Below are 27416 nucleotides of genomic sequence, written 5' to 3'. Positions count from 1 at the left end.
AGACCAACAAAACTTAGCAAACATTGTTCTTGCTCCGGCTTTAACTTCTGTATATTCGGCAGTTTTGCAACAACGGACCGAATAGCTTTTCACACGTCTTTCTCCGCTGCCGTTACTGAACTACAACTCAAACTGACGCACGACCTCAACGTCATCGTTCTTAGCCACCCCCTCTGTTCGCTGATTGGACCTGCAGATTTTTGCAGGAGAAAACGAAACTCTACACAGCAGTCCCAGACGTAGTACTGATGCGAAATGAAAATTAAGCTGAAGCACGTAGGAGGGCGGAGCCAGGGTAATGGACAGTACTGTATATCATTAAATGGGGCGGTCAGCTCATTTTGCATATGCATTCTGTGTTCATTGTGCTGCAACCCATTCAGTTCAATCATACAGTGAAATATACTGCTTACATTTCAATTTGAAACCTAGAAAAAATATCTGTTTAAATGTATATCAGTTGTATTCCAAAAAACCATTGTTCATTTACCAATAAAAACAAAAAAATATTGATTTTAATTAAAATGATTTTAGTAGATTATAGATCACAAAGACTAAACTCAAAAAAGCCAAATTAATAATATTTATGTATTTTGATTACATGTAAAAATTTCCATCCATTTGGATTACATACTTTTTATCAAAACAAACTAATCAACTTTATGTGATTGATATCAGTTTCTAGCCTGACGTTGTCATACTCAATTCTAGTCAGAATTTGAGTCTGATACCGCTCCATTGAGCTAAAACTATGAGGCGTGTCTCAACCGAAAAATGCCTCTCCACTCAATTGGATAGACCTATGACCAATCAGAGCAACGGAGTGTGTGACGTATGTTGAAATGTCGTCTTTTGCAGCCTGACCGAACTGCTAGTAATTTCGCTACAATGATACTAACATCATTGTAATTATACTAAGTCTGAGTTAGCGAAGGTACATCAACACCTACTATGTTTACAACATTTCATTTATATCACAACATTTGTACGTTAGGTAAACTTCATCCACGACGATAGCTACCCATTACGTTGGCTTGAAAAATATCGGAGCCTAGCATGTCCCTCCACTTATTCAGCAGTCACGATTCCGGGGTTCTGAAAAGAAGCTGGCAACGACCGCTAATTATATCCATCTCGTCGTGCACGCCGAGTTGCATCACCGTGATACCCATTTCAGTTGCTTCTTTAACTTTGTCCTCCATAAGTGCGACCAACTTTTGCCGAATCCCGTAGGAAGGATGGCGAAAACATAAACAAATGCCTTGATCGCGTTTCTCTGTTCCTCTTTTAAAATCAATGCTCTGTCGATATCTTTTAGAACAGACTCAATGTCAGATTCCACACATCTGAATTCTCCAGCGGCAGCCATTTCATTGTAAACAGATTGAACACACGCGCTCTTTGGTGACGTGGTTGATACGTTACTGTTGATCATCTGTCCATCATCGTATAAAGCCCGCCCTCACAATTTGATTCGTCGGCCAGTTTTGGGACTCGCATAGTAGCTCCTCAACGGAAAAAGCCAGACCGATCTTCCCGTTTTTCAAAATGTGGTGGGCGGGGCTAAGATCGGCTGGCACCCAGGCTAATCAGTTTCAGTTATAGACCCCTTAATCGCCCATATCACTGTGACGTCACCGCTCTAGCTGGAGGCAAAAAATAAGTATGAACTCATAGCCGGCATGCTAAAAGTTTGAGGTTTTGACTTTAAAATGTCATCTTGTTGTGTTTTGGGCTGCCAGAATGAAAGGAACAGCACTTTGGGGCAAAACCAGTGGTGTAGTCTACGTGATACGCAGGTATACGCCGTATACCCACTAGAAATTGTCAAGGATTTCCGTATACCTACTAAAAATAGCGCGAGGATGCGTACAGCATGGTTTTGTGACATTTTTAAACTTTTAGTCATAATATAGATGTGAAGCGCTGACCATTAGAATGCCACACTTGCTACCTTAGCGGGTTGAAATACATATTAGGCTATATACTTCCTGCCGAACTGCGCGATCCGATCGGCGTATGAATTTCTATGAAATCAAATTACTATAGTGACGCAAAAGTGACTAGGGAGCAGACTGGTGTGGCGCCACAAGTGAGTGACAGCAAAGTACCGCGAGAGAGACTCCAGTTATCACATGGAGAAATCTGCTTTGAATCGCTCTCGCGGTACTTTGACATCACCATGAGGTCTGCTTAGCGCCAAATGAAGTCAAACCTGCAGTGTAGCTGCTCACGCGACACTGTAAACAAGCAGTCCATGTGGAGAAGAGAACGACGAGTGGAGCAGTGCACAACATAAAATCCATAGAGTTTACCACGCACATGTGAGTAAACAACATTTAAATAATCAGTCCAGTTTATTACTTTATCTGGAGGTAAGGCTCCAAATACAATAAAATAAGCCCGTAATTATATCCTGATGGTTTTAGCTTTCAGTATGTTTGCTTGTGCTTCACAGTGTTAAACTTTCCTTCTCTGTGTTAATTTATATATCTACGTTCAAGATGTATATGATCTTAAACTTCTGTGAGGAAATTCATGTCTGCGTTGATGTTCAATTCAGACTTGCAAATTAAAGATCATTTTCTTCACTTTGGTTTGGGTGTCTAATATTAGGCTACATTATGGTCTTGTAATAATAATTAAGTAAAAGCCTATTTTCATTTTTAGACAATGCTTATATTATATGCAAAAAAAAGCTTTTATATCAATGACTATGCAAATGAGAGTAACTTCATGGTCATCTTAAATGTGTATTACGGTAATTAAAAACATTTACACCATTAAATTAAACATGGTAATGTTATCAATAGTTGTCAAATAGCTATTGAAAGAGTGGATATTTTTCACCTTCAATGCATGTGTTTGCCACGGATTGAAGATTGTAAACTGTTTATTTAATTTTAATTAACAGTTAAGTAACTTTTGTTCCTGAGTTGATGCTATTGTAACAATAACACATCTTATGTTGAAGCATCTTGAATGTCCAACTGCATATACAAGATTACTTTTTATGGATTTCAGTTCAGCTTTTAACTTATTACAGCCACACATTCTCCTAACTGTGCATTCAAACCGCCACCGGCGAGAGCGTCAAAGTGGCCGGAAGTCATTCATTTTCAATGAGAGCCGGCGGCGAGCTCCGGCGAGCAGCTGCGCGGCGAGGAGAGTTGAAATCAGCTCAACTTTATGGTAATGAGATATGACGCGGTTCGGCGGCAACCAATCGGAAGGCGGAAATGTTCACCGGCAACCAATCGGAAGGCGGAAACCTCTGCCTGAGAGGAGTTCAGAGAATGCATTCGAGCGTCAGAGCGTCCACTACAACTTTTCTTTAGCGTCGTTGTCAGGGCAGCCAGAGCTTTTATTGACGCTCTCGCCGGTGGCGGTCTGAATGCACAGTAAGTAGCAAGGGTAAATCCATTTTTAATAAAAATGGTATTACTCTTTTCTGCTCAAAAGGCCACAACATGTAAGATTTAACTCTGCTTTATCTGCCATAGCTGTACTGGTGCCCCTCAGGGATGTGTATCTTCACCTTTCTTGTTTACATTCTATACAAATGACTGTGTAAGTGTCGAGCCAAATCAATATATTGTAAAATTTTCTGATGATACCGTCCTACTTAGTCTGCAAGCAAAAGGATCTAATCTGAACACCTATTGTGCAGCGGTGGAAAGTCTGGTGGCTTGGTGTGATGCAAATAAACTACAGATTAATACAAATAAGACTGTGGAGATGCTGGTGGATCCTGGTTCAGTGGGTAATTATGAACCTGTGGCCATTCATGGCCATGAGATCAACCAGGTGAGCTCCTTTAAATATCTTGGGGTTCACATTGATAGAGATTTGAGTTGGCATACACAGATGACATCTCTTATGGGATTTAAAAGTGAGAAAAAAAGATGTAATTGATTTTGGAGAACTATATTTTTAAATGTGCATCCCTAATAGAAAGACTCATCTCATCTCTCTGGGTATAATATCTAATAGTTTACTGACAGATATGTAATAGTATTGTATTAATGTTACTAAAGTAAATGTAAAAATTGTGAGAAGCAAATATGTGGCTTTCTGTTGACGCATGTGTTGACGCACAGTCAGCACATGCGTCAACAGAAAGCCACATATTTGCTTCTCACAATTTTTACATGCCACATTGCGGTCATTATAATGAATGCTAACAAATTTATAGGAATTTATCCGTAAGGTTTGGAAAGGTGTGTGTGGGAATGATCGCATCATGAATTGTGTCCTTTAATACCTGATAACATAGTCTGCAGTGTCGATCTCTCTTCCACAGCTACTGTTCTTCAGAATCCCTCCACTCCCAACCACAGCACAGTTACTGAGAGTACGCCCACTCCAGGAAAAATCCTTTACGGACAAATAAATCTGTTCAGTTTTCTAAACACAGTATTTCTACTTTGTCTCATATGTGTATGCACACCTACCTCAGGTAACATGTTATATATTGAGGTAGCCATTTTATAGCTCGGGTATGCACTGGACTCGTAAGGAATCTTTTTATTCACGTCTGTGTTTTGCTTTGTCATGTACAAAAGACCTGTCGCATTACAACAATCATGCAACTTTTCTCTGATGAAGACAGAATAGCAAATTAAAATGGTTATTATTAAAGCAATCATACAAAATTATACTTTTTTTATAAATAAAAGTTTTTCGTATAAATTACTTTTCAAAACGGAATAGTAAACTGGGTGTGTACCATCATCAGTTTAGGACTTGTTTAGGACAGTTTAGGACTTTTCAATGTCTTTTAAAACAGGTTAGTAAAAGGTTAAAATCAGTTCAGAGTCACTCACTGAATCCTTTGAAGTAATAGAGTATTACTTTTCAATCTATTGTAAACTGAACTGGAGTGTACTTCATCGTTTGTCAGCAGTGTCTTTATTAAAGTGCATGCAGACTGTAAAGAGTCAGGTTCCAAACAATAATAAAAAATACCAAAAAGTACAACGACAAACACCATAGGCATGTCCATTTTACAGTCTTTTTGTGTTTATATAATACTGCACCTTGCGAGAGAAAATGACATAATAGACAAGAAAACATAGACAAAGAGTAAAAATCACATACCTGTACAGCTCTTTTTGGTTGATATTGGACATGTGTGGACAGTTTATTAACTCTGAGACGTTCTCTGAGAAGCTTTTAAAATCAGAACTTAGATAACTGAAATATAGAAAGAGATAAAGCGTTAAATAATAATAATAATAATAATAAAGTCTTAGAACAGATTTACACATCTTTGTGCGTTAAGCTTTTAACACATTATGTGTAATTTTGTGTTGATTTTGTATTAAAATATAACACAAGTTGTGTTAAAAGTAAGACAAAATGGATATGGCAAGACATGATAGCCAGGGAGTTTTATAGGACCAACCTGCTAGGCATCGCCGTAGACAAAGTACAATTAACTTATAAATGGTAAGTGGTATTTATGAATATCATATTGTCATTATGCCACTAAATTGTGTTGCTCAATATTCAGCTACCGGTTTAGATGCATAGCTTTCAGCTGTGTGCACACGTACTGTTAAAAGTTGTTTACGTTAGAATTTTTGTCGCTCGACATACATCATCTGGTATAATTGAAACGATTGGCTATGAGCTACGTACAGGCGCATTTGATAGACATTCGTAGCGCCCAATAAACGGCTCTGGGCATTCGTAAACCACGCCTCAAATACGAGAAAATTAGCATATGGTTCTCTACGAGACTGGTCAGGTGTTAGCCAGGCCACAATAATAAAGTAATATTAGATCATACATTCTTAACCATAATTAGTTGACTTCACTAGAACATTTCCTTGAAACCCATTAACTTTAATCTTTTTTGTTTGTTTGTTTTTACAATAGATTAGTAAACACTACTTATAGATTACAAAAGGTTGTTTACATTTGAACCTATGCACTGTTAGAAAAACATTTTATCAGTATGATCCCTGGAAATTTTTAACACAAAACTCAATACTAGGTTTGATAAAACCATACTTGAATGCAGAAGATCAAGTTAACATTAGCAGTTCTTACTAAAAGTTCTGAGTTCTGATGTGTTTACACTTGGCATTAACATGCGTTTTCATTGTTCGGATCACAAGTGGACGACGTTAATGCCAAGTGTAAACAGTGTTCAAAACGCTTTGAGCTCGTCCACTTTCGACCACTTTCAACCACATTCAGAGGTAGTCGAAACCCCTTTCGATCGGATTGCTTTAGTAGTGTAAATGCACATATGGCTGAATCAGTGGTGTAGTCTAGATTTTTTTTGTGAGTATACTGTGATTTTTCCCCTCTCACCCTTATGCTCACTCGTCCCAGCACAACGCACCACCACACTCACAGATGCATACAGTATGGATCTTCATGTAACAGAGCATTCTGAAAGTGTACTCATAAACACTGAATGGGCCCTATTTTAACGATCTGAAACGCAAGCCAAGCGAAGCGCAACGCGCAAGTGAGTTTGTGGGCGGATATTGGGCGCTGTTGCTATTTTCCGGCGTGAGAAATAACTCTTGCGCCGGGCGCAAATCAATAAGGGGTTGGTCTGAAGTAGGTTCATTATTCATAGGTGTGGTTTGGGCGTAACGTCAAATAAACCAATCAGAACGCTATCCAACATTCCCTTTAAGCGCAAGGGCGCAAGTTCCATGGCGGGTTGCTATTATTATGACGGATTTACCAGGCGCACGCCAGGAGCAGTTTACAGCCGAGGAGACCGACGTTCTTGTAAGAGCACTCAAAGACAGAGAAGTTGTTTTGTATGGGGATAGGAGAAACCCGCCCAAATCAGCGTCGGTTAAACAGGCGTGGAAGGAAATAGCCACAATTGTCTCATCAGCTGGCATCCCCAGGACATTGCGCCGCCATCGCTACAATGATGTCAGGAGACGGGGGAATCCCAAGCTTGCCAGCATAAATCGGGCACGCCGTGTAACGGGAGGTGGATCTGCCTCAGGACTTGACGCCAGCAGAGGACATCGCTGCGTCCACCCTCACCGCTGAAAGGGTTTGGGGGCTTTGAAATCGGACTCAGGAAACGCAAGCAAGGTCCAGCCCCAAAGTACTCTTACAAATCAAGTTCATATACATTAAGGTTTCTTATGAAAACATTTTAATTATTATTTACATAAAATAAACGTAATACAGCCACACAACAAACTTATGAAGATTGCATGAGAATTTTTTAACGCAGCCGCACAATAAATAAAAACTATCACCACAATGCTCACCACTATGATTCCCCTTATCTCGTGTATTAATATTTTTAAGTGTAACAATTTATGATTTGCAAAAATAACTGTTGCATCTGTGTAGATTAGATGCAAAGTGTATGCGCGTTGTGCATGCTATACTGTACATTATGGTCAAGCATGACCCTTAAAATAGCATAATGAACAACGCGCAACGCGCCACTGACTTTAAACTTTTTTTTTCTGGTCAGTGGTGCAATTGTTTTTTGAAACTGCAAAATAGCATCAGGGATGGTTTGCGCCGGAACACGCCTCTTTTTTGCGCTGAACCGCCCAGGGAGCGCAAGTTCATTCCCTAGTTTGCCGACGTGCGTCTGTGACGGGAAAAACCCGCTGTGCGCCGGTGCAATATACGAAATGATACATGCGTCACTGACAAACTCAATTGCGCTGGGTGCAAGATAGAGCCCAATGTGTTATCAACATGTCAGTTTATTATAAGAAAAAATAAAGAGTTTAACAGCCAATGGGTTTACAGCTGGGGAAACTGGGCTGATTTTTAGACTTTAGTGTTAATCAACATCTAACTCAGGGCCAAAACTTACTCAACTGTTAATTAAAATTAAATAAACTGTTTACAATCTTTAATCCGTGGCTAACACATGCATAACTATTGATAACATTACAATGTGTAATTTAATTGTGTAAATGTTTTTAATTAATACACATTTAAGATGACCATGAATTAACTCTAATTTGCATAGTCATTGATATTAAAGCTTATTTTTTGCATATAATATAAGCATTGTCTAAAAATGAAAATAGGCTTTTACTTAATTATTATTACAAGATCATCATGAAGCCTAATATTTGCAAGTCTGAACTGAACATCAACGCAGACATGAATTTCCTCACAGAAGTTTAAGATCGTAGATATATAAATGAACACAGAGAAGGGAAGTTTAACACTGTGAAGCACAAGCAAACATGCAGCTAAAAACCATCAGGAGATTTTATGTTGCAGCACTCATTCACTTCTCCACATGGACTGTTTGTTTACAGTGTCGCGTGAGCAGCTACACTGCAGGTTCGACTTCATTTGACGCTAAGCAGACCTCTTGGTGATGTCAAAGTACCGCGAGAGCGATTCAAAGCAGATTTCTCCTTGTGATAACTGGAATCGCTCTCGCGCTACTTTGTTGTCACTCGCCTGTGGATTCTTGTGGCACCACAGCAGTCTGCTCCCCAGTCACTCTAGCGCCGCTATAGTAGTAATTTGATTTCATACGCCGATCGGATCGCGCAGTTTGGCAGGAAGTCAAACACACCAAATATATAGCTTATATATATCCATTTAAACCCGCTAAAGTAGCAAGTGTAGCATGCTAATGGTTAGTGCTTCACATCTAAATTATGACTAAAAGTTTGAAATGTCACAAAACCATGCTGTTACGCATCCTCATGCTATTTTTAGTGGGTATACGGAAATCCTTGACAAATCCTAGTGGGTACACGGCGTAGTCCTGCGTATCTCGTAGACTACACCACTGAATGTGTTCGAACAGCCCCGCCTTCTCTCCGCCCATTTATCTAATTTGAGGTACCAAACACAATTTTACGTATTTTCTAACTTCTGCTATTTTTAGCCTTTCATTGGTAAAACTAAAGCTGCTGATATGCGTGTAGTTTCATTTTGCAAGCGTACAAACATATACATGTACAAAACACAGTGCTGCATGTTTACTTACAACAAAAGCAGTGGACTCTGACATAATATTAGTTCTCATCCATATAAACTCTTCATTACTCCCGCTCGCTAAGAGACTCGCCCACAGTCTCACAGACCACCCCCTCAAGGACAGAAGTGGTCAAAAAGTAGACAAAAGAGACGGATTTAAATACCAGGTGTAAACGTGATGTGTCTTTCTCGTCCACTTGTGATCCGATCGATGAAAACACATCTTAATACCAGGTGTAAACAGCCCCTAAGTAGGCTTTAGGAGTTAGAAAATGGGAAATGTAGTTGGACGTGTATATTGTTGATTGTTGCTGTCTATTGTGATGTCTTGGTTGCCAAGAAGTAGTGGGGACAATGAAACACCAACAGAAAGAATTGTAGTGATATTGACACGGCCATAAATACATTTTGTGATTTCACATGGGCATCTATTGGTTAGTATGCCAGACACAGGACACTAGAGGTTTCACCTGTGATGACCCCTCCCTCCTCTACTTCGGGGGACCAGCTAAAGAATTTCACTTTAACAATAAGAATGATCTAAATAGATAATTCAACAAATAAGAAAATATGTAAATTAGAGTGAGTTTGTCATTCAATTTATCTGAAGCTTGTAGAACCCTTAAACTGTATTCTCAACACAAGGAAGACACAGTGGTAATAAAATGGAATTTATAAACAAAAAAAGAACAAGAAACTTAATACACTACTAAATGATACTAGAATACTAAAGAATAGAAAAAGATATCATCTAAAATGCAAGGAATAGAAAATTGAAGTGACTGAGTTGAATTTATGGCAGAATGTTTGTAACCACGGTTCCCTGATGGAGGGAACGAGACGTTGTGTCGATGACGACAGCATGGGTGTTACGATTTCAGGCAGGCAAGAAAAAGGTGAGGATCAAGGGTAAGAAGGCAACACCATCTACAGCTTAGACCAGCAGATGAACAGATGGGCTGAACATTTTGAGGGACTCCTGAACAGACCAGCACCCCCGAATCCCCAGATATTGATCCAGCCAATGTGGATCTCCCGATCAACTGCGAGAAGCTGACCAGACATGAGATTGCGACACTCTACATTACTGTTGAGCAGTCCCTGGAACGGAACTCGTCATACAATCGTCATTGATCTATAGGGTTATTCATGGAAGGCAGCTCAACAACAGATTCCAGGTGTAAACCATCCGACAAGATGCTTGTTGTCAGCATTAATTTTTCTCCTTGTCATTGACTGGATAATGAAGTCATCCACCAGCAAGTACAGGAATGAGATCCAGTGGACTTTGTCCAAGAATCCAAGTCATCTAGCTGTCTCCACAATCTTTCCATCCTTTCACACAGCCAACAGCAGATGCAAGAAAAGACAAATGTGGCAGTCATATCATCACAAGTAGGCTTTAACCTCCATACGGACTAGACCAAGATCCTGAAAATCAACTCCACCAGTATAGAACCAGTCTGTCAGGATTTGCACACTCAAAACACGAACCCAGATGCAGACATTAACAACAAAGGATTTCTTTGACAAACAGGAAATAGAAAAACAAAACCCACGAGGGGGCAAAACAAGACAAGGGAATAACAACACTAAGCTAACACTAAACTTAACAAAACTAACAATACACTTTTCCAAAACATAAAAGACTGAGACTAGACTTCACTGAATACTCAAAAGCAACCAACAGGAAATGTGACAAGACGAACGTGCACAGAACAGCAAACACAAGGACAATAAATAGGGACAAAGCAAATCACATACACCTGGAAAATAATCACAAGTAAGGGATCGGGGAAAAAGTGTCGAGACCCGGGAAATGCGTGGTCAGAATAAACCAATACTAAAACCACGCATCTCCCACATAGAACATATGTACTGTCAGAACCCTGCCATGCTAAACTAGATCTAAATACAAACAAGGATCTGGCAGGATTCTGACACAGTCCCTTTGAATGAAAATCTCCTGGAAGAAGTGCAGTCCTTCACTTACCCAGGTACCATCATTGACCACAGGCAGCACAGCTGCAGATGTCAAGGTAAGAAAAGATCCGACTGATCAACTCAAATGTAAAGTCAGTCTTAATGTATGGATCAGAGACCTGGAGGATGACCAAACCATGATCAGAAAAGTCCAGACCTTCATTAAGCGCTGCCTCAGAAGGATTCTCTAGGTCTGCACAAATCGCGCAAACCATCAAACCATGTCTACAGGCAGGCACTAAGATGGAACCCCAAGGAAAAGCTTTGAAGAGGTTGTCCAAGAAACAGCTGGTGGTGTGACCTTAGTTTAGTTTAGTTTAGTTTATTCATTTCACACTCATCATCATTCTAAAAACAAATACAGTAATTTTAGAAGGCTAGTGTGCGAAAAGGGGAAACCCCAAAGAAGCTATTGAAAGCTTTTAGTAGGGGACCTTGAGGCTGATACCACAAAGATGGACTACACCTAGGGTTGGGTACCTTTCACATTTTTACCATTACCGGTTCCGATGCTGGTACCTGGAATTCGATACCGGTACCCAGCGGTACCTTTTTCGGTACTTTACTCTGACTTAAGTGACTTTCAGTGGACATAAAAAGCCCAAACCTCTCATTTTCAACATTTTGTTATTTATTTCGAAATGTTTAATAATACACACAATCTTTAAAAAAAAAAACACCCCTCTAACATCCAGGGCATATGTCTTACATATAAATAAAATAAATAAATAAAATATATAAGTAAGACAAATGATCAATGAACATAAACGTCCTAAAAGCAACATAAAAGTAAACTTTTATGTAGAAAACAATACTAGCAGTTGATTTTTAGAAAAATCAGCATGTCAACGTTCTCAGGTAAAAGCCATGACAGAGCGGTAGAGAACACTCGCTCTGAGGATGTAGAAAAGGACTGGACACAGAGATACTTTTTTGCCAATCTGGCCAGCATTGGCATTTGGTCCGCATGTGGTTGAATGTGTTCACACGGACCGCCTTCTCTTCTCCTATTTATCTAATCTGAGGTACTGAGGCTGAGCACAAAGTTTTACGTCATTTCAGACTTTTAGTGTGAACACACAGTCTTTAGGCTTTCATTGATAAAGCTAAAAGCGGCTGATCTCCGCAGTTTCATTTCGCGAGCACGTGAAAGTTGTGTGATCTTATTTCATTAATTGTGCTGAAAAATCTGAGAAAGCTCCAACATATTCATGCACAAAACATTGTGCAGCATGTTTACTTAAAACACAAGCATAGTATTAGTTCGCGTCCATTTAATCCCGTCATTACTCCAGCTTGCGTTAAAACGAAAGCAAAGGGACTTCCCCGCGGTCTCCACGGACCACCACTCAAAGTAATCAGGACAGAAGCGATCGAAAGTGGACAAAAGAGACGGACTGGGTTTGCTAAATACCAGGTCTCTCTCGTCCACTAGTGATCCGATCGACGAAAACGCATCTTAATAAGGTTTTATATAAGCTTAATAAGCTGTGCTTTTAAATACACACTGTGTTTAAATAAGTGCTTCCTCAGGTTGGATGTATTACCACTGCTTGCCTTGCACTTACTGTTACAAATATTACAGGTAGCATTGTCTGCATCATCCTTTGTGAAATTTAACCACACGTTAGATCACTTTCTGTTAGCCATTAAGCAAGTTGCAAAGGGGTGTCACTTACCACACGTTCTCTCTCTCGCGCACACGCTTTCGCAACGTACCAGACTCACACGGCGCGCTGACATGTTCTCTCAGGTACCGAAATTGAGCACCGATTGATTTTATGTGAATCGATACTGGGTAGTACCGACGCAATTCGGTCGGTGCCTATAAAAGTACCGAGGTCGGTACCCATCCCTAACTACACCTAGAACCAGATTCAGAGAATGGCTTAGGACAAAGGCTTCTGGAGAGCTGTTACTATTGTAACTCGTTACACGCAAATCAGGTAAACAAGCTTCAGCATACATTTATTGCATACATTAGAAACAGCTCAACGTGATCTTATAAGAATACGTGTGTATTTTTACGTAAACTGTGGTTGTACCACACATACATTTATTTACGTTTTCATACACATGTTGACTTATTTTTTTTTTGTTTACTCATTAATTTAGCTTTATTTTTTTTTTCAAGTTTACCCATTTACCTAATGAAATGTTCATGACTTTCACAGAATAACACATTATAAAACAAGACTACACTTTTAAACCTTAAAATGAATGTGATATTTAGTTTGTTTGCCATGACACACAAAACACGTTTCTTTCTATGCAGTCTTCTCCTATGCAACAATAATTACACCAAAACACAACATGAATTCACAAAAGATAAAATTAATTTTATTTATTTGCTGTAATCCACATCTTAAAAATTAATACAATAACGAGGAACAGATCCAAATCCAGCCCTTTATCCAGTGATCTTGATCCTGGTTTTCATCAGCGACCGTAAACGTCAAATCTTGCATTCGTTATGAATTTGAATTAAAATATTGTGCCTCAAGAAGCTTTACGACGCTTTGCTTATGGCAGTCATTGGGGCTTGTGTGATACGTCATGAGATTTGCGACAATGATTGCTGTCTTTCAGTGTACTTTTGAATTATGAAATGCGTGCCGCCTTAACACAGAGAAGCTGGAGAACATTGTCATTTTAACTACTTTTGGTACTGCTTTTAAAAAATTTCACCATAACTAAATTATTTGTGATTACACTTGTCTGTTATGCCTTTTTATTTCCAATAGTACATGATTTAAAAGAACTGTTTTGGGTAGGACTGTCTTAAAATATCTTAAATGCTATATTTTTATTATTGTTGTTACAAAAAAATGCCTACATATTTCTCTCCATTGCTTTTCAACATATAAAAAACATACGTATTTTTATTTTTTGTATAAATGGTTTGGTGTAGGGTTAGGGTGGTAACATTATCAATGAAATGGTTAAAAGGAAATTCTACAGCAATCTTTATTGTATGAAAGATTTGTAAATGTTTTACGTTTTGTAGCTGTTAAAAAATAATAATGCTACAATTAAATGTTGCAAATAAGTCTTCATTGTACACTTTAGCCTCTATGTAAACGTACAAAAAAATATGTTTTGTGTTTTTGAAAGTTACGTATTATTACAACGCATTAACAGTGAGACCAGGCTGCTATGTCTGACTCACACTCTCTCTCTCTCTCTCTCTCTCTCTCTCTCTCTCTCTCTCTCTCTCAATGTTTTTTTTATTAAAAATAAATAAAAGGACTTTTAATAAAATTAGTTTTTTTCTCCTAAGAGTTTTTTCAACCCCTAGGGAGTCAGCTGACACTCACTAGTACTGTTTAATCTTGGTCAATGTACTTCGCAACTTTTGTAGTCCACTGCTTTTCTTGTGTTTTCTCCTGTTTTTATCAATGTAAAACTGCTTTGAAACAATTAAACAATTGTAAAAATCAGATTAGACAAAGATTAAAGGTAAAGGTTAAACCGGATTACATGCAACCAGGCAAACAAGTTTGAAACAACAGGCAACAAAGAGAAAGCAATGAAACGAGGTAAAAGCTCAAAATTGCACACTGAAAACGAAACCAGACAGAGTGATACACGGTATGTGCTTGAAATCATCTTCATTCATACTACAGTATATAGTTTGCTAAATAAATGGAAATGCTGGGTTATTTCAACCCTTGATTAATGTCCGTATTTTACCAAAGAACACAAGTAAAGACAACAATAGGGTTTAACGCAATAACAGAGTTCTCTAGTTGTTCATGTTTAGTAACATTATTCTTTTTAACTCACCTTGCTGAAGTGATAACAGAAAATCTCTGACGGATGACTGAACAATGCAAAACATTTGAAAAATTCTTTCTTTGTTCATTTCTGACAAAAAACAACAACAACAAACCACTTATTACACAAAATTACCATTTTTATTTTATTAAATTACCAGACTTTATGATGTTAAAATACTCTATATGTTTTGTGTTTAAATTAATTTTAAAGCAAAATTATGTATTTATTGTTTATTTGAAATTTAGTTAGTCACACTGAAATAAACGATTCATTCAATTTACTCAATTTTTTAAGGCAAGTAGTTGCAATCAATTTATTTAAGCTACATTTGAACAAAAGTGTTTTTTATTTTTTCTTTCAATTTTTTTTATGTAGCTTTAATAAATTGATTGCAACCACTTACCTTAAAACATTGAGTAAATTGAATGAATCATTTTGTTTTCAGTGTACAAATGAATTTTAATCGAAAATGTCTGGGTTATTTTTGACCCATAATAGGTAAATATTGGACAGAACACACTGCTGGGTTAAAATTGACCCAACTGCTGGGTTATTATACCCCATGGTTGCTTAACAACCATTTTTAACCCAGCATGTGTTCTGTCCAATATTTCCCATTATGTGTCAGAAATAACACAGACATTTTTAAAGTGTAAGAGCTCAGAATAGATGTGAACTGCTTAAAAAACTCATCTCAGCATTAGACATCAAGAAGCTGTTTATAATGAAGATTTCTGACAGTTCTAGACAAATGGAGGACTACACTAAAGATGATCAATTATAACATAGATTTGATTTATTTTGTGACATGAATTTATTGTATTTTTAGACACGTCATTCCATAATTATTATTGCATAATTTCATAGATTTGATGAGTCTATTCTTAATAAGTAAAGCGACCTTAAACTTTTGAACAGATTTAAATAAATTTGACAGCAACATGATTTTTTTAAAATTAAAATTCAAATGACAATTCTGCATGCCACACTGAAAAAACAACAACTTGTGAACGGTTGCAAATTTAATTTACCTAAATTAATATTAATTTCTGTTTCAGTTTGATTTAATCATGTTAAACTGGTGCACATAATTGAATTACGTAGATCCAACTACTTACAATAACTTAACTTAATTCAATCATGTGCAAACAGTGTTTTTTTAGTGCACCTGAATTCACAATTCAATTAAAATCTGGAGCTAAATTGTCTAATTGTCTAATAATTCATGTTTAACTCATAAATCAAAGATATAATTTCTCCCTTACCGTAATGTTTTATTCATTGTGAGATACGCCAGAAACAGACATTCAGAAAAAAGAATCAGAATCATCAAACCTAAGATCCATTTAAAGGGGATCATGTCCACCTGTTGAATAGGAACACAGGTGCTTCTTTTTTACAGTAAAAAACTTCTTCACTTATGAGCAAAGAAATATCAAAGAATACCAGAAAAAGTGGTAAAACATGTGACTATGAGCTTTACAGTAGACAATTGTATGGGTGTGCCTTCAGCCAACTGCGCATAACGATGAAATATTTGGTCTTGGCACCTGTAAGTCTTGTTATTCATGATTGCCTTTTGACTACTTCATTCTTTACCTGCCATCAAATTTGGATGCATTTGGCAAAATCTGTCTTTTTAATTTTGCTGATCCTAGATTTTATAACAAATATTCATTTTCTTTATTTTAGAAAAATGTATAATAGAAAATAGAAAGGCAATATTGTGTTGTCTTGGGAATGACTTCTCTTTATAGTTACTAAAACATTTATTAAAACTTTTGATTGTTTCAGAGAATGCTTTTGTCAGATGAAGACATTTGTAAAGCCATTTTTGTTTATTTGTGTCTGAAAGTGATTGTAACTCGTACCAAAATATCAGTGAATATTTTTTCAGAGAAGTGTTTCCAGAGGAGTGTTATGATTTTCTTTGTTCAATATTGTTAATATATTAATTTCATTTAATTTAATCATTTAATTATTCATACAACATATTTTTAGATCTTTAACTTATCATCTGATAATTTACTACCGTTTTATCTTCCATGAATTCACATAATAACCTGTCTGAAGACTTTGTTTCTTTTTAATCATTCCTTTCAGTTTGTTGAATGAAAAGGACAAGGGGGATGGAGATAGCAGGATGACAGAATTTTGTTGGAATAATATGCAGATTTTAGAATAAATAATAATAAAATGTTTAAAGAGTAACTAAACCCTAAACCAACTTTTTTAGTTATTGATCTGTAAGAATGGGGCTTTATTAGTGCTGTTCATTGATTTGAGTAACTTTTTGGACATTTGGGTACAGTGGCGGCTCATGACTGCTCATTTGAGGGGCGCTAATTCAAAATAAGTGTTCGTAGTGTCATGTGTGTTGCTTGCGTTTTCCAAATAGGAGTTTGTTGCGTCATGTAAACCATGTTCATCATGTGTCTTGTCAAAATAAGTGCCTGCTGGACACGTGTCAAAAACGTTTATGATAAAAGAGACGCTCAAGTTCACTAAAAACATGCAAGACACTCCCTTAACAGTGAACACTGATTACGCATGAGATTATGCGAGTATCTGGAAAACGTGAGTGTCTCTTTCATCATAAACCCTTTAGACGCATCTACGACCCTATGTAAGCAGGTTCAAGCTCACCACGCCCTTGTTACGAGCTCAGTTCCTCCCCTCTATCTCCGTTGAGATCTGCCCACTTTTATTGCATTTTTCAAATATTTCCAGTGGGTGGAGTCAGGCTCTGACTAGGAGTTGGTTACTCTTTAATAAATGTTTCTAAATAAAGATGTGACGTAGTTAATCTGGTTCTTCTTTTTTTTTATTATTTTTTTTTTGGTAGTAAAAGTCTGACTGGTAACTTAAAAAAGTAGTCAAATTGGCTGGTAAGTAAAAAAATTCAAACCCCTAATTTTTTTAGACCTTATTTGATAAAACAGATCATTTTTATTAAGACATTTTTAGAAAGATTTTTAATAAACAGATAGAATTAATAGCTATACAATTAATTGTTGATAAATATTCATTTAATTAACAATTACTGAAATTGTACAATAATTTTATGTAAAGCAGTAATTTATTGTAAATGTAATGTAAAGACATAATTTAAGGTAAAGCAGTGTTAAATAAGTTGGAGTGCTGTGCCTTGGTGTGAATAGGTGTCCCTTATTTTGCCACAATGAAAGTGGCAACCCTACTTAGGTCATGGTATTGGCTGGGACTCCACCCCCATTGAGTAAGTTAGTCCACTTAGACTTTGATTTGATGGAATTTGAAGGAGGTATTTTTGTGGTGCTACGATGGCACAGAGCCCTCTCAGGTCATAGCTGGCATTACCAGAGCCCTCTCAGATTATGACTGGCACGCCATAGCCCTCTCAGGTCATAGCTGGCACGCACGAGCACTCTCATGGCTGCCCATACGAATGTTTAGAGTTAAATGTTATTTGATTTCAATTTACAGACATGTTTTTAATAATTTTAGTTTGTTTGTAACAACATATGGCTACTGTAGGGATGTTCTCATTAGTGCCAAACTGAAGGTTAATTTAAGAGAAACTTGAACCTTTTATTTGACAGTATATTCTGTCTCTATATTGTGAAAATTACATTGCAAATCCCATTGATATTTTAAGGTTTTTGCTTATATTTAACTGTTGTGCTAAGCATACTGTTTTTGAGTAATATCATCAGGTTGTTGTGGAGTACGCTTTGTGGATTGATGCACATTGCACAAGACAAAGAAAATGTACTGGGAGGTTTTGGGAAGTACTGTGTGTTTGAAATCTGACCTTAAATAAATATGAAATTATTTCATTAAATTGGTAAGCAAGCAAACTGATTAATGCCACATTACAAGTATTTCAGGGCAGCTTTTATTTTTTATGCAAATTCTTATCATCTGCTGCACTCTAGTGGAGAAAATGTAGAACTACATTTATCTGGGATTTAATGATTGACCTTCAAAATTTGCTATCAGCTCCCCTTTCGTCAAACATTGATGAACTTACTATGTTACTTCAGAATGCCACCTGTAAACTTACACTACTTTATTCACAAGATACAGGCATTAGAGTCAAGATGAGGAAATTATTGAGGTTTGAGCTGTTTAAGGCCTTTAAATGTGTGCAAAAAGAGGCTCAGTTTTACAGTTTGCTAATTCGCTCACACGCACGGCACTCGCGCAAATCATTGACTTTAATATTGCATATTTCTTCTAATAAACTTTTGCAATTGTTTACATGTCACTGAATATGTAAATATGCTGTTCGTGTTGCATTTACACAGCGGGAAACCAGCAGATGACCTCAACACGCTGCGTTTCGCGTAACTCTAAACAGTGAATAGTCACAGAGGTAACTTTATATTAGACCTGTGAGCATAGATAAAGGCAAGATGTCTTACCGCCGAGTCCATAACGGCATCACCTGGCGGCCATCTTACCACAGGGCGCTCGCTCACTCATAGCATTGAGTTTAATGGTGCAGATACTTTTAAATGACCATAACTTGCTCAATTTTCTACCGATTTTCAAATGGAGAACATGGAGTAGATTTCAATAATTACATTAATTTCCTATCACAAGTTAAATTGAGTAGATGGCATCAAAATATTAAAGCAAATCAATAAAAAAATCGTGCAGTCTACTAAAAAATTGAGTTGATATCATTGAAAATGTTACTTAGATGTAGATGAAAATTTTGTGAATATTATTTCACTAAAATAAATTAGTTTATTTACTACATGTTATACATTTATTTCATACTGAAGCATCAATGATCAATGATAAACAAAGCAATTTGTACACGTTATTTTATTGAAAATGACAAACATTGTACATGTTACAAAAACAATCAGCTGAATAAACTCTGAGAGGTCTCTCCAATTCACAGCATGCAGAATCACCTCTTAAACCCAGACAGGTGGACCAGCAGCACCTGCAACAAAGATAACTTTATTTAAACGGCTGTCCGCTGTGACTCTGGACGCTAGCTGCCACAGAGAGCCACTTAATATTTGCAGCATATTAAGCATATTTGTCTCAAATCTTTAACGATTAACATAGGCTGCGAATGCATATTTTACATCTGGAAGTAAACTTTGTCTGACTAAACTCGCGCTATTTAATGCGAACGTCCGCGGTGTGGTGTCAGAAACTGCAGTGAGTTGTCCTACACAAGATGCGAATGGTGTGCGAGACCCTTAACACAAAAAAGGAAAATAAAGCATATGCATATGGAGTCCAGAGATAATTAATATAAATGTATATAAGGGTGTGAGCTCTGTAAAGCTCTGTTGTGTTATTCCACTTCAATGTGAAAGGTCAAATAAGTCCGGGTGGAGCGAAACTGAGGTTCCGGATTTCATATCGCCTGACTATCAACCACTACAGATTTACACATGTTTGTCTACAACCGCATTATGCAGTAATAATTACAGTAATAAAAACAAGTGTAAATATTAATAAACTCAACACTTACCAGTATTTTTGAGGAGTTTTGGGGTTGTTTGTCTTCCTGCAAGAGGCGCAGTTTCTTCTGCTGCCGATTTTCTTTCTTTTTTTTTAAATAATAGTAGTAATATGTATTCATTAAAATGTACACTAAAAGCACTATGTAAAAAAAATAAAATACATTTGTATAATGTGTTAAATAGAATACGATCTTAACCCCTCTCCTTTACCCGCGAAGCCGCGATTACACGCAGCCGCACTACCATCCATTTGACATACACGTGACGTCCTGTTCGCTCCTGTTCAGCCATTGCATGCATTACAGAAGAAACTCACAAACTAGTAAGTAAAACTCAGTTAATTCTAGGTTATATAAAGCATATTGTTTCAAGCTTAGATAATCACTGTCAGGGTTTAAATTGGGCTGGGGCACCAGAGACGTCATGCCCATTCAAACTGACCCTCGGTTTTTGAGCCAACTGGATTTTGCATGCAACCTCAAAATCAAAGAAGCATCCATTAATCTGTTACTTTTCTTTTAATCGGTTTAATTTGCGCAATATTATCAATTCTGTGCTGCATCTTTGTCATTTTCACTTGTCATTTTCGCCGTTTTGATCGTGTTAAATTTCTTTATTCTGGCGTCATCAGCGTGTTAGGGATTTACAAGAGGAACCCAAGCGCAGACGGTGGTGGGGATGCACACAAACTCTTTATTCGAACAAACAGAAAATAAAGCCCACGAGGGGGCAAAACAACATAAACAGGATAACTTAATGAACAGGAATAAACACTAAACTGGACAAGATACAAGACTACACTAAACAGTAGGGATGGCTCCCGCGAATCTTACGTTTCGACACTGTGTCGAGATCCCGAAGCGTAAATGTTTCGAAACACTGCTCCGAAATGTGATTCGAAACACCCATGTCACGTGATGAAGTGATTCGAAACACCAAGCGGTGCATTTCACAAGTATTTCGAAAGGTGGCGTACCTGTCGAATCTGCGTCGAATCTTAAACTAAAAAAATGCATGCCAGCAACAAGTGTCCCTTGTGTGAGAATGTTTTCAAAGGCTGGAGAAATTATATGTAAAAAAGAAGCTGGTTGAGTTTATCAACACAGAACAATTTATATATTTGAATAAAGATCTTTATATGTAAACAATGTGGCATATTATGGCTTGATATATTTTATGAATCTCTTATTATTTATTTGGTATCTATTCCATTTTTTTTTTATTAAATAGACCCGAATAGCCTATAGTTATCGACAATTGTGAGCCTAAAAGCTCATGTAGTTGTCAAACAGATGTTAAAACAACAACAAAAAGCATTTTATTATTATGACGTAGCGCATGCATTTCCCGGGTTCGATCCTAAGATCTACGCATGAGGGTCGAGAGCACTATCCACTCTCCCGTTCCATCACTTGTGTGTCAATCAAACAACATGTGGGATACAATTTGTCAGCGCTCGTCTAAAATCTTGTCAAGGCTGCTTCATGTAAAGACATGCAAACGACCGCTAGGTGTCACTGTGGAGGCGGTTTCGGATTGATGTTTCGAAGCCTCGAAACATACGGCACAATTGATTCAACTGTTTCAGTGTTTCACGAAGCCTCGCTTTGCCCACCACTACTAAACAGGATAACTCTTAACAATTAACTAGACTGAACACTAAACATACAATAGACTAGACTAGACTTGATTTTACCAGACAAAATACTCACAGGTAAGGAACAAAGCACAAGCCCAGGACAATGAATACAAGAGGATTAAATAGGGGAGCAAATCAAGGGGGGAACAGGTGAAATAAATCAAACAATAATGAGGAGAGGATGACAAGGGAGCGGGGCAAAAGTGACGAGACAATAATACTAAGGCCACGCTTTCCCACATAAAACATTGTACTGTCAGAACCCTGCCATACCGGACTAAATATTAGAACAAGACAAGGTTCCAGCAGGATCCTGACACAGCGTCTGAGCGCGTTCACAAGCTTTGCTGTTGCATTTGGCTATCTGAGGAATTAAAACGTCTAAGAAACGCTCACAACATTTCCAAACCCCAGGACGGTAATGTGCAGTTAAGCTCCTCTGTGTGGAAAATGTATGGTTTAAAATGTGACCGTCTCGACGTTATATTAGTAGAGATTTCTAGATTTATCTTCTTGGTCCAACGGCAAAGTTCGCCAGAGTTCACGGGGTCGCAGAATCACACATGCTCACATACAAGGTAACATTTAATGCAAAAGTCCGTTCCTCTAATAATTTTATCTAAAAATATTTTTTAAAATCGTTATTGAACATTAAAATCAATCACGTGGCTATAGCTTATGTCATTTTCGTTGTTTATATACTTTATGGATTTAAAACTACATTAATTTCATAGGATAATGCAGTTGTTTTGCAAAATGCATTAATGGCACAATTAGAAGTCATTAAACAAAACGTAAATAAACAAAACATGCCGTTTCAGATGTAAATATGATGCCAATATTTCATTATTCCGATTAAATAGTATTTGATATAAAAGTTAGTCAACACTTTTGTTTTGGAGGTTTTTGCATGAAGCATGGGGCGCTCAGCTTGTTAGAAATGTAAGTGCCATGCAGTGGCGTGTTTACCCACCACGCAAACCACGCAATTGCGTAGGGCCTCGCGGGCTTGGGGGGCCCCCTACTGGCCACAAGGTGTGCGAAAGTATGTTACGTTTATTCGGACCCAAATCTAAGGCATGGATAAAGCACGTGCGAGCAAGAGATGTGCAAGTATGCACGCAGAATAATATATGCACGCATCCTCGCGAGGGCACATATAATATGGGAAGCGGAACTCATCAAAAGAAGGACGAAACTGTGCGAACCAATTATATGCGCGGCTATGGCGTTTAATCAGACCCAAAAGTCGCGCACAAAAACCACGAGTATGGGAAGCCGATCTCCTCAAAAGAAGGACGAAACTGCGCCACTCGATTGATCCGCGCTGCGCGGACCAATTATATGCGCGGCCCAATGGACAGAGCCGCGTGACTATCTGGATAGCGCAGAGATGAGTTGTTTACTTGCGCCACCCGATGGATAGCGCAGCGCTGACCAGTTTCATCAGAGCAGCGCGACCCTGATGGAATAGACTCGATTTACCCACAATTCTCTGCTAGTGGGACAAAACAGTGTTAGTGCTGTCAAAACATTATTAAATATTAAAGATAAAAAAATAAAAGTATAATTATTCGACTGTTTATTTATTGGCAGGCAACTTGTGCGAATTCCACTCCCTCTCTCAAAGAACTTAAACCATTTTGCAAGATGTAAACAACGCTGGTCCAGAAACACTTCCTGTCTCAGTTTGTAACTGTTTTCTTTATTTCACATATATCTTAAAGATGTTTGTTTAACTTTTTGATTCAGCTATTTTGGTTGTTGTATTTTATCCCAACGTGTTAAAAAATATATGGAAAACAATTGCATAATGCTATAATGTCATTATTAAATCATTAAAAATTATTACAAAAATAAAATAATAAAATAAATGTAACTGCAATGCATAAAGTATACAAATGACGAAGCAAAGCAGCATCAGAAGTGCGTTTAAACGGACTCAGAACACCATATAAGATATTATAAATATAAAACGAGCACTCAAGGTAGATAAAAAAAATCGTTGATCATTGCCATTCATATTGTAATCATTTTTATTAATGTCAAATAACAGAATAGTAGAATTCGTGCATATCTTTAACACAAAATAAAAAAATAATAATAAACAGAGATAATTTACGTCAGACGTGTGGTCACCTCTATTAAATTAACTACCAAGAGGAAGAAATTGTTATTTATGGTTACCCGATTATACCAATCAAGCTGATAAGTGTTTAGATGCTGTTTTAACTTATGCATTAGTAAATTAAGTTTTCTTGTGGCAAAATAAACAAAATGGTTATTTAAACTGGAAAAAAATTGTATACTAGCAGAGAATTGTGGGTAAATCGAGTCTATTCCATCAGAGTCGCGCTGCGCTATCCATCGGGTGGCGCAAGTAAACAACTCATCTCTGCGCTATCCAGATAGTCGCGCGGCTCTGTCCATTGGGCCGCGCATATAATTGGTCCGCGCAGCGTGGATCACTCGAGTGGCGCAGTTTCGTCCTTCTTTTCATAGATATGTACACTAGATGTCGCCTTGGGGCTCTGAACATGCGTCAAAACCGCCGCCATCTTAGAACAGGGGTCTTGTCAGAGCCGGCGCCAGACCATAACTAACAGGGGGGCACTCGGCTTCCAACGGGGGGCACGCAATAGCAACAATAACTTGCAAAAACAAGACATTAAAACAACAAATACAGTGCAAGCACAGACTCATACAACTGGTACAGACTGTCAGCTCATTTCCCGTATAAAGTGCAAAAGACCACAAACTATGCGCAAAACTATTGAACTTTGACCGCGGCGTGAGCGCAAGCTGAGCTCCGCTGCCCTCGCGCTTTGCTTGACGCAACAACAAACCGCCCTTGCGCGGCGCAAGCCATTGAAATGAATGGGTTTCATAGCGCAGCGCACACCGCGTCCTAGCTTTAAAAAGCTGCTTTACCATAATCACGTCGTAATGCTGTTAAAGGTCTATAGCCACACTTCACATTTAAGCTTACGTAATTTAAAACAACGCTAACTTACCTTTGAAAAAGCTGAAGACGGCGTGTAAGAACATTAAACTTCCTTAAAACAGTGTCCTGTAGATTTGTAAATTCCACCTCAACCTCTAATCTCTGAGTTTGAACCAGTCTGTGTTTGCATGAAGATGAAGCAGGCGGTGCTGGTTCGTTCTAAATGTTCTAATATCCATATTTTACACGATCCATAAAATGCCGCGAAAAAACACGTATAGTATCAAGTCACAAATATGCTAAAGACGTAAGACGCGGCAATACATCCAATCAGAGAAACTGGTCTATTTTAATTAAAGAAAACATATATCAACTATATTTTCCTCATTTGATTACATTACAAACATTCAATGTTTAATTTATTTTAATTATTCTTGATATATATTAAAGTAATAATAAACTTTGTAGGGGGGGCACAACAACCTGTTCGGGGGGGCACTGCCCGCGAATGCCCCCCCTTGACGCCGGCCCTGGGTCTTGTCATAGGAAGTATCCAGGTAAAGCTGCTATCTCCGCCTGTACTTCGAATTCATGAACGATGCCGGACTTTTGTGCTGCGTATGGATGTTAGGACTACTAGCACTATGCATTACAGTTAGAAAAAGTAAATTTTCATAAAATCAAAACTTTTATTTTTTCCTGTACTAAATGCTAAATACATGTCTGACTGTTGAAACGAACCAAAAGAAAACCAAGAAAATCGCGTTCATGACGATTTATGGTGATTTTATTTCGGTTACATCATTGCCTACAATGAAGCTGATGCGGGATTCCCCTGTTTCAAGATGGCGGCTCTAGTTGACGCATTCGGTCCAATGAACTGCCGTAGGCAAGGCGACATCTAGTGTATATATCTATGCCTTCTTTTGAGGAGATCGGCATCCCATACACGAGTATCCTCGCGAGCGCGCAGATGAGCGAACTCTACGGGACAGCGCACCTCTGCACAGCGCGCACAAAAGCAGCCACACAAGTGCTGGAATGAGCGCTCGCTCGACTCTCTTTGTGCTCTCGTAACTGCACAACATTCACTCGATGGTCAAGTTTACTTTAAAGACTTTGGGCTTCACACTTGTGATTGGTGGTTTGGTTTGATCGGTGACACGCATCTTTTGTTCCACACTCATACAGGTATAAACATGATAAAGACACCACGCAGGGGTTTAAATAATGTCTAAAATACATAAATCATATTCTGTATCTCATTATTGTCATTAAAATCTCATCTTTAGTGTATTTCTAGTCAATATGCTTGTTGTATCTCACAGTAAATTTGTGTTTAAAATATGAACATAAGAGTTATGTGATTCCCATCCATAAATTCAAGCAATAACCAACTTACAATGTTGTTTGCTGGTGTTTGTTAGTTCAGTTTTTTAGATCAGTTTGTTAGATCAGTCTGAATAATAATCTAATGCTTCCTCTTTTTCCTCATTTAGTCTTTTTAGTAAGATGTCAGACATTGAAGTTGAAGTATTAATTACATTGTTTTAAATACATCCTATAAGACATTTGCAAGCAAAAGAAATATCTGAGAGGGGCGCGAAATTTTTTTTTTAAACCAAGAATTTTTGTCATGCCAAACTGTAACAATTCCGTGTTATTTTAAGCAGTGTAAAACAAAATAAACCCGGTTTATATATATCTCACTTAATTCTATATACTGAATATTTTTGTTGTGCAATTCAATTGAAAAACCTTGGGCAATGCTGGGGCATGGGGGGCCTTGGTTCTTGTACTTTGCATAGGGCCCCCAAAATGGTAAACACGCCACTGGTGCCATGGAAAAGACTTAAGAATCTATAATATTTCGTTTGATGTCTGTGTATGCACACATTTCTGTGAGCTGTGCACACTGTGCCCCCTTAAAAAAAAATGGTGCATGACGCCCCCGCCCGGCACATAGGCTGAAAGTCTCGCTCTACTCTTGCCAGTGTACCCGCTGCGCTTGTGTGTGTGTGTGTGTGTGTGTGTGTGTGTGTGTGAGAGAGAGAGAGAGACAGACAGAGAGAGAGAGGTAAGATTGGTGCCCACGTCGAGAAAACTTTATAGAAGACTATAAACGTGTTAAGGACTAAAGTATGTCACTCATTTAATTACAGTATGTTAACTGGATAACACTGGATATAACTCATTGTATAAATTAATAAAATAATGTATTTTAAATACACCAATCAAACGATGATCGGCCGATACTCATCTTTGATAGATTAATACTATTCCACCATCTGATCTTTTAATTATTTGCAATTTTTATTTGTCTCTAGTAAATCATATACTAGTAATAAATAAGAATACTATACTCCGAGTAGCATTAAAAGCAAAGGGAAAACTGTTAACCATTAGATTACATTTTTTAATTGTGCCACCCTAAGATTTGTACTGGCCCCTTTGTGCCCCCCCATGAAAACAATCCTGGGGGCGCCACTGAATATATTGATTCAAATTTACAACAAATATTAAGGATATCTATTAGAAATAATCTGTTAGTCAAATACTTATTTTATTTGATGTATACAAACAAGGTCAAGAAATTTGCGACGATGAGTGCCGTCTTTCAGTGTACTTTTGAATTTTG

At 37.7% G+C, this 27416-nt stretch overlaps 2 protein-coding genes across 2 annotated transcripts in view; one reads left to right on the top strand and one right to left on the bottom strand.

The window, feature by feature from the left end:
* The window catches only part of LOC135775918 (alpha-2,8-sialyltransferase 8E-like), a 57018-nt gene extending 40831 nt beyond the window's left edge, over nucleotides 1-16187 (bottom strand). The window contains exons 1-5 of the mRNA XM_065286495.2: nucleotides 15987-16187; nucleotides 14728-14808; nucleotides 5101-5196; nucleotides 4455-4599; nucleotides 4265-4377 (exon numbers count right to left, since the gene is read on the bottom strand). Coding sequence (XP_065142567.1) covers nucleotides 4265-4377; nucleotides 4455-4599; nucleotides 5101-5196; nucleotides 14728-14808; nucleotides 15987-16081 — 530 coding nt within the window. The 5' untranslated portion in view covers nucleotides 16082-16187. The remainder of the gene's footprint in view (nucleotides 1-4264; nucleotides 4378-4454; nucleotides 4600-5100; nucleotides 5197-14727; nucleotides 14809-15986) is intronic.
* The window catches only part of LOC135775928 (alpha-2,8-sialyltransferase 8F-like), a 1056838-nt gene that overhangs the window by 946727 nt on the left and 82695 nt on the right, over nucleotides 1-27416 (top strand). The window lies entirely within an intron of this gene.

The sequence above is a fragment of the Paramisgurnus dabryanus genome, chromosome 21 (assembly GCF_030506205.2).
Source record: "Paramisgurnus dabryanus chromosome 21, PD_genome_1.1, whole genome shotgun sequence".
Taxonomy (NCBI): Eukaryota; Metazoa; Chordata; class Actinopteri; order Cypriniformes; family Cobitidae; genus Paramisgurnus; species Paramisgurnus dabryanus.
The sequence above is the reverse complement of the archived record's forward strand: the minus strand, read 5'-3'. Positions and strand labels throughout refer to the sequence as shown.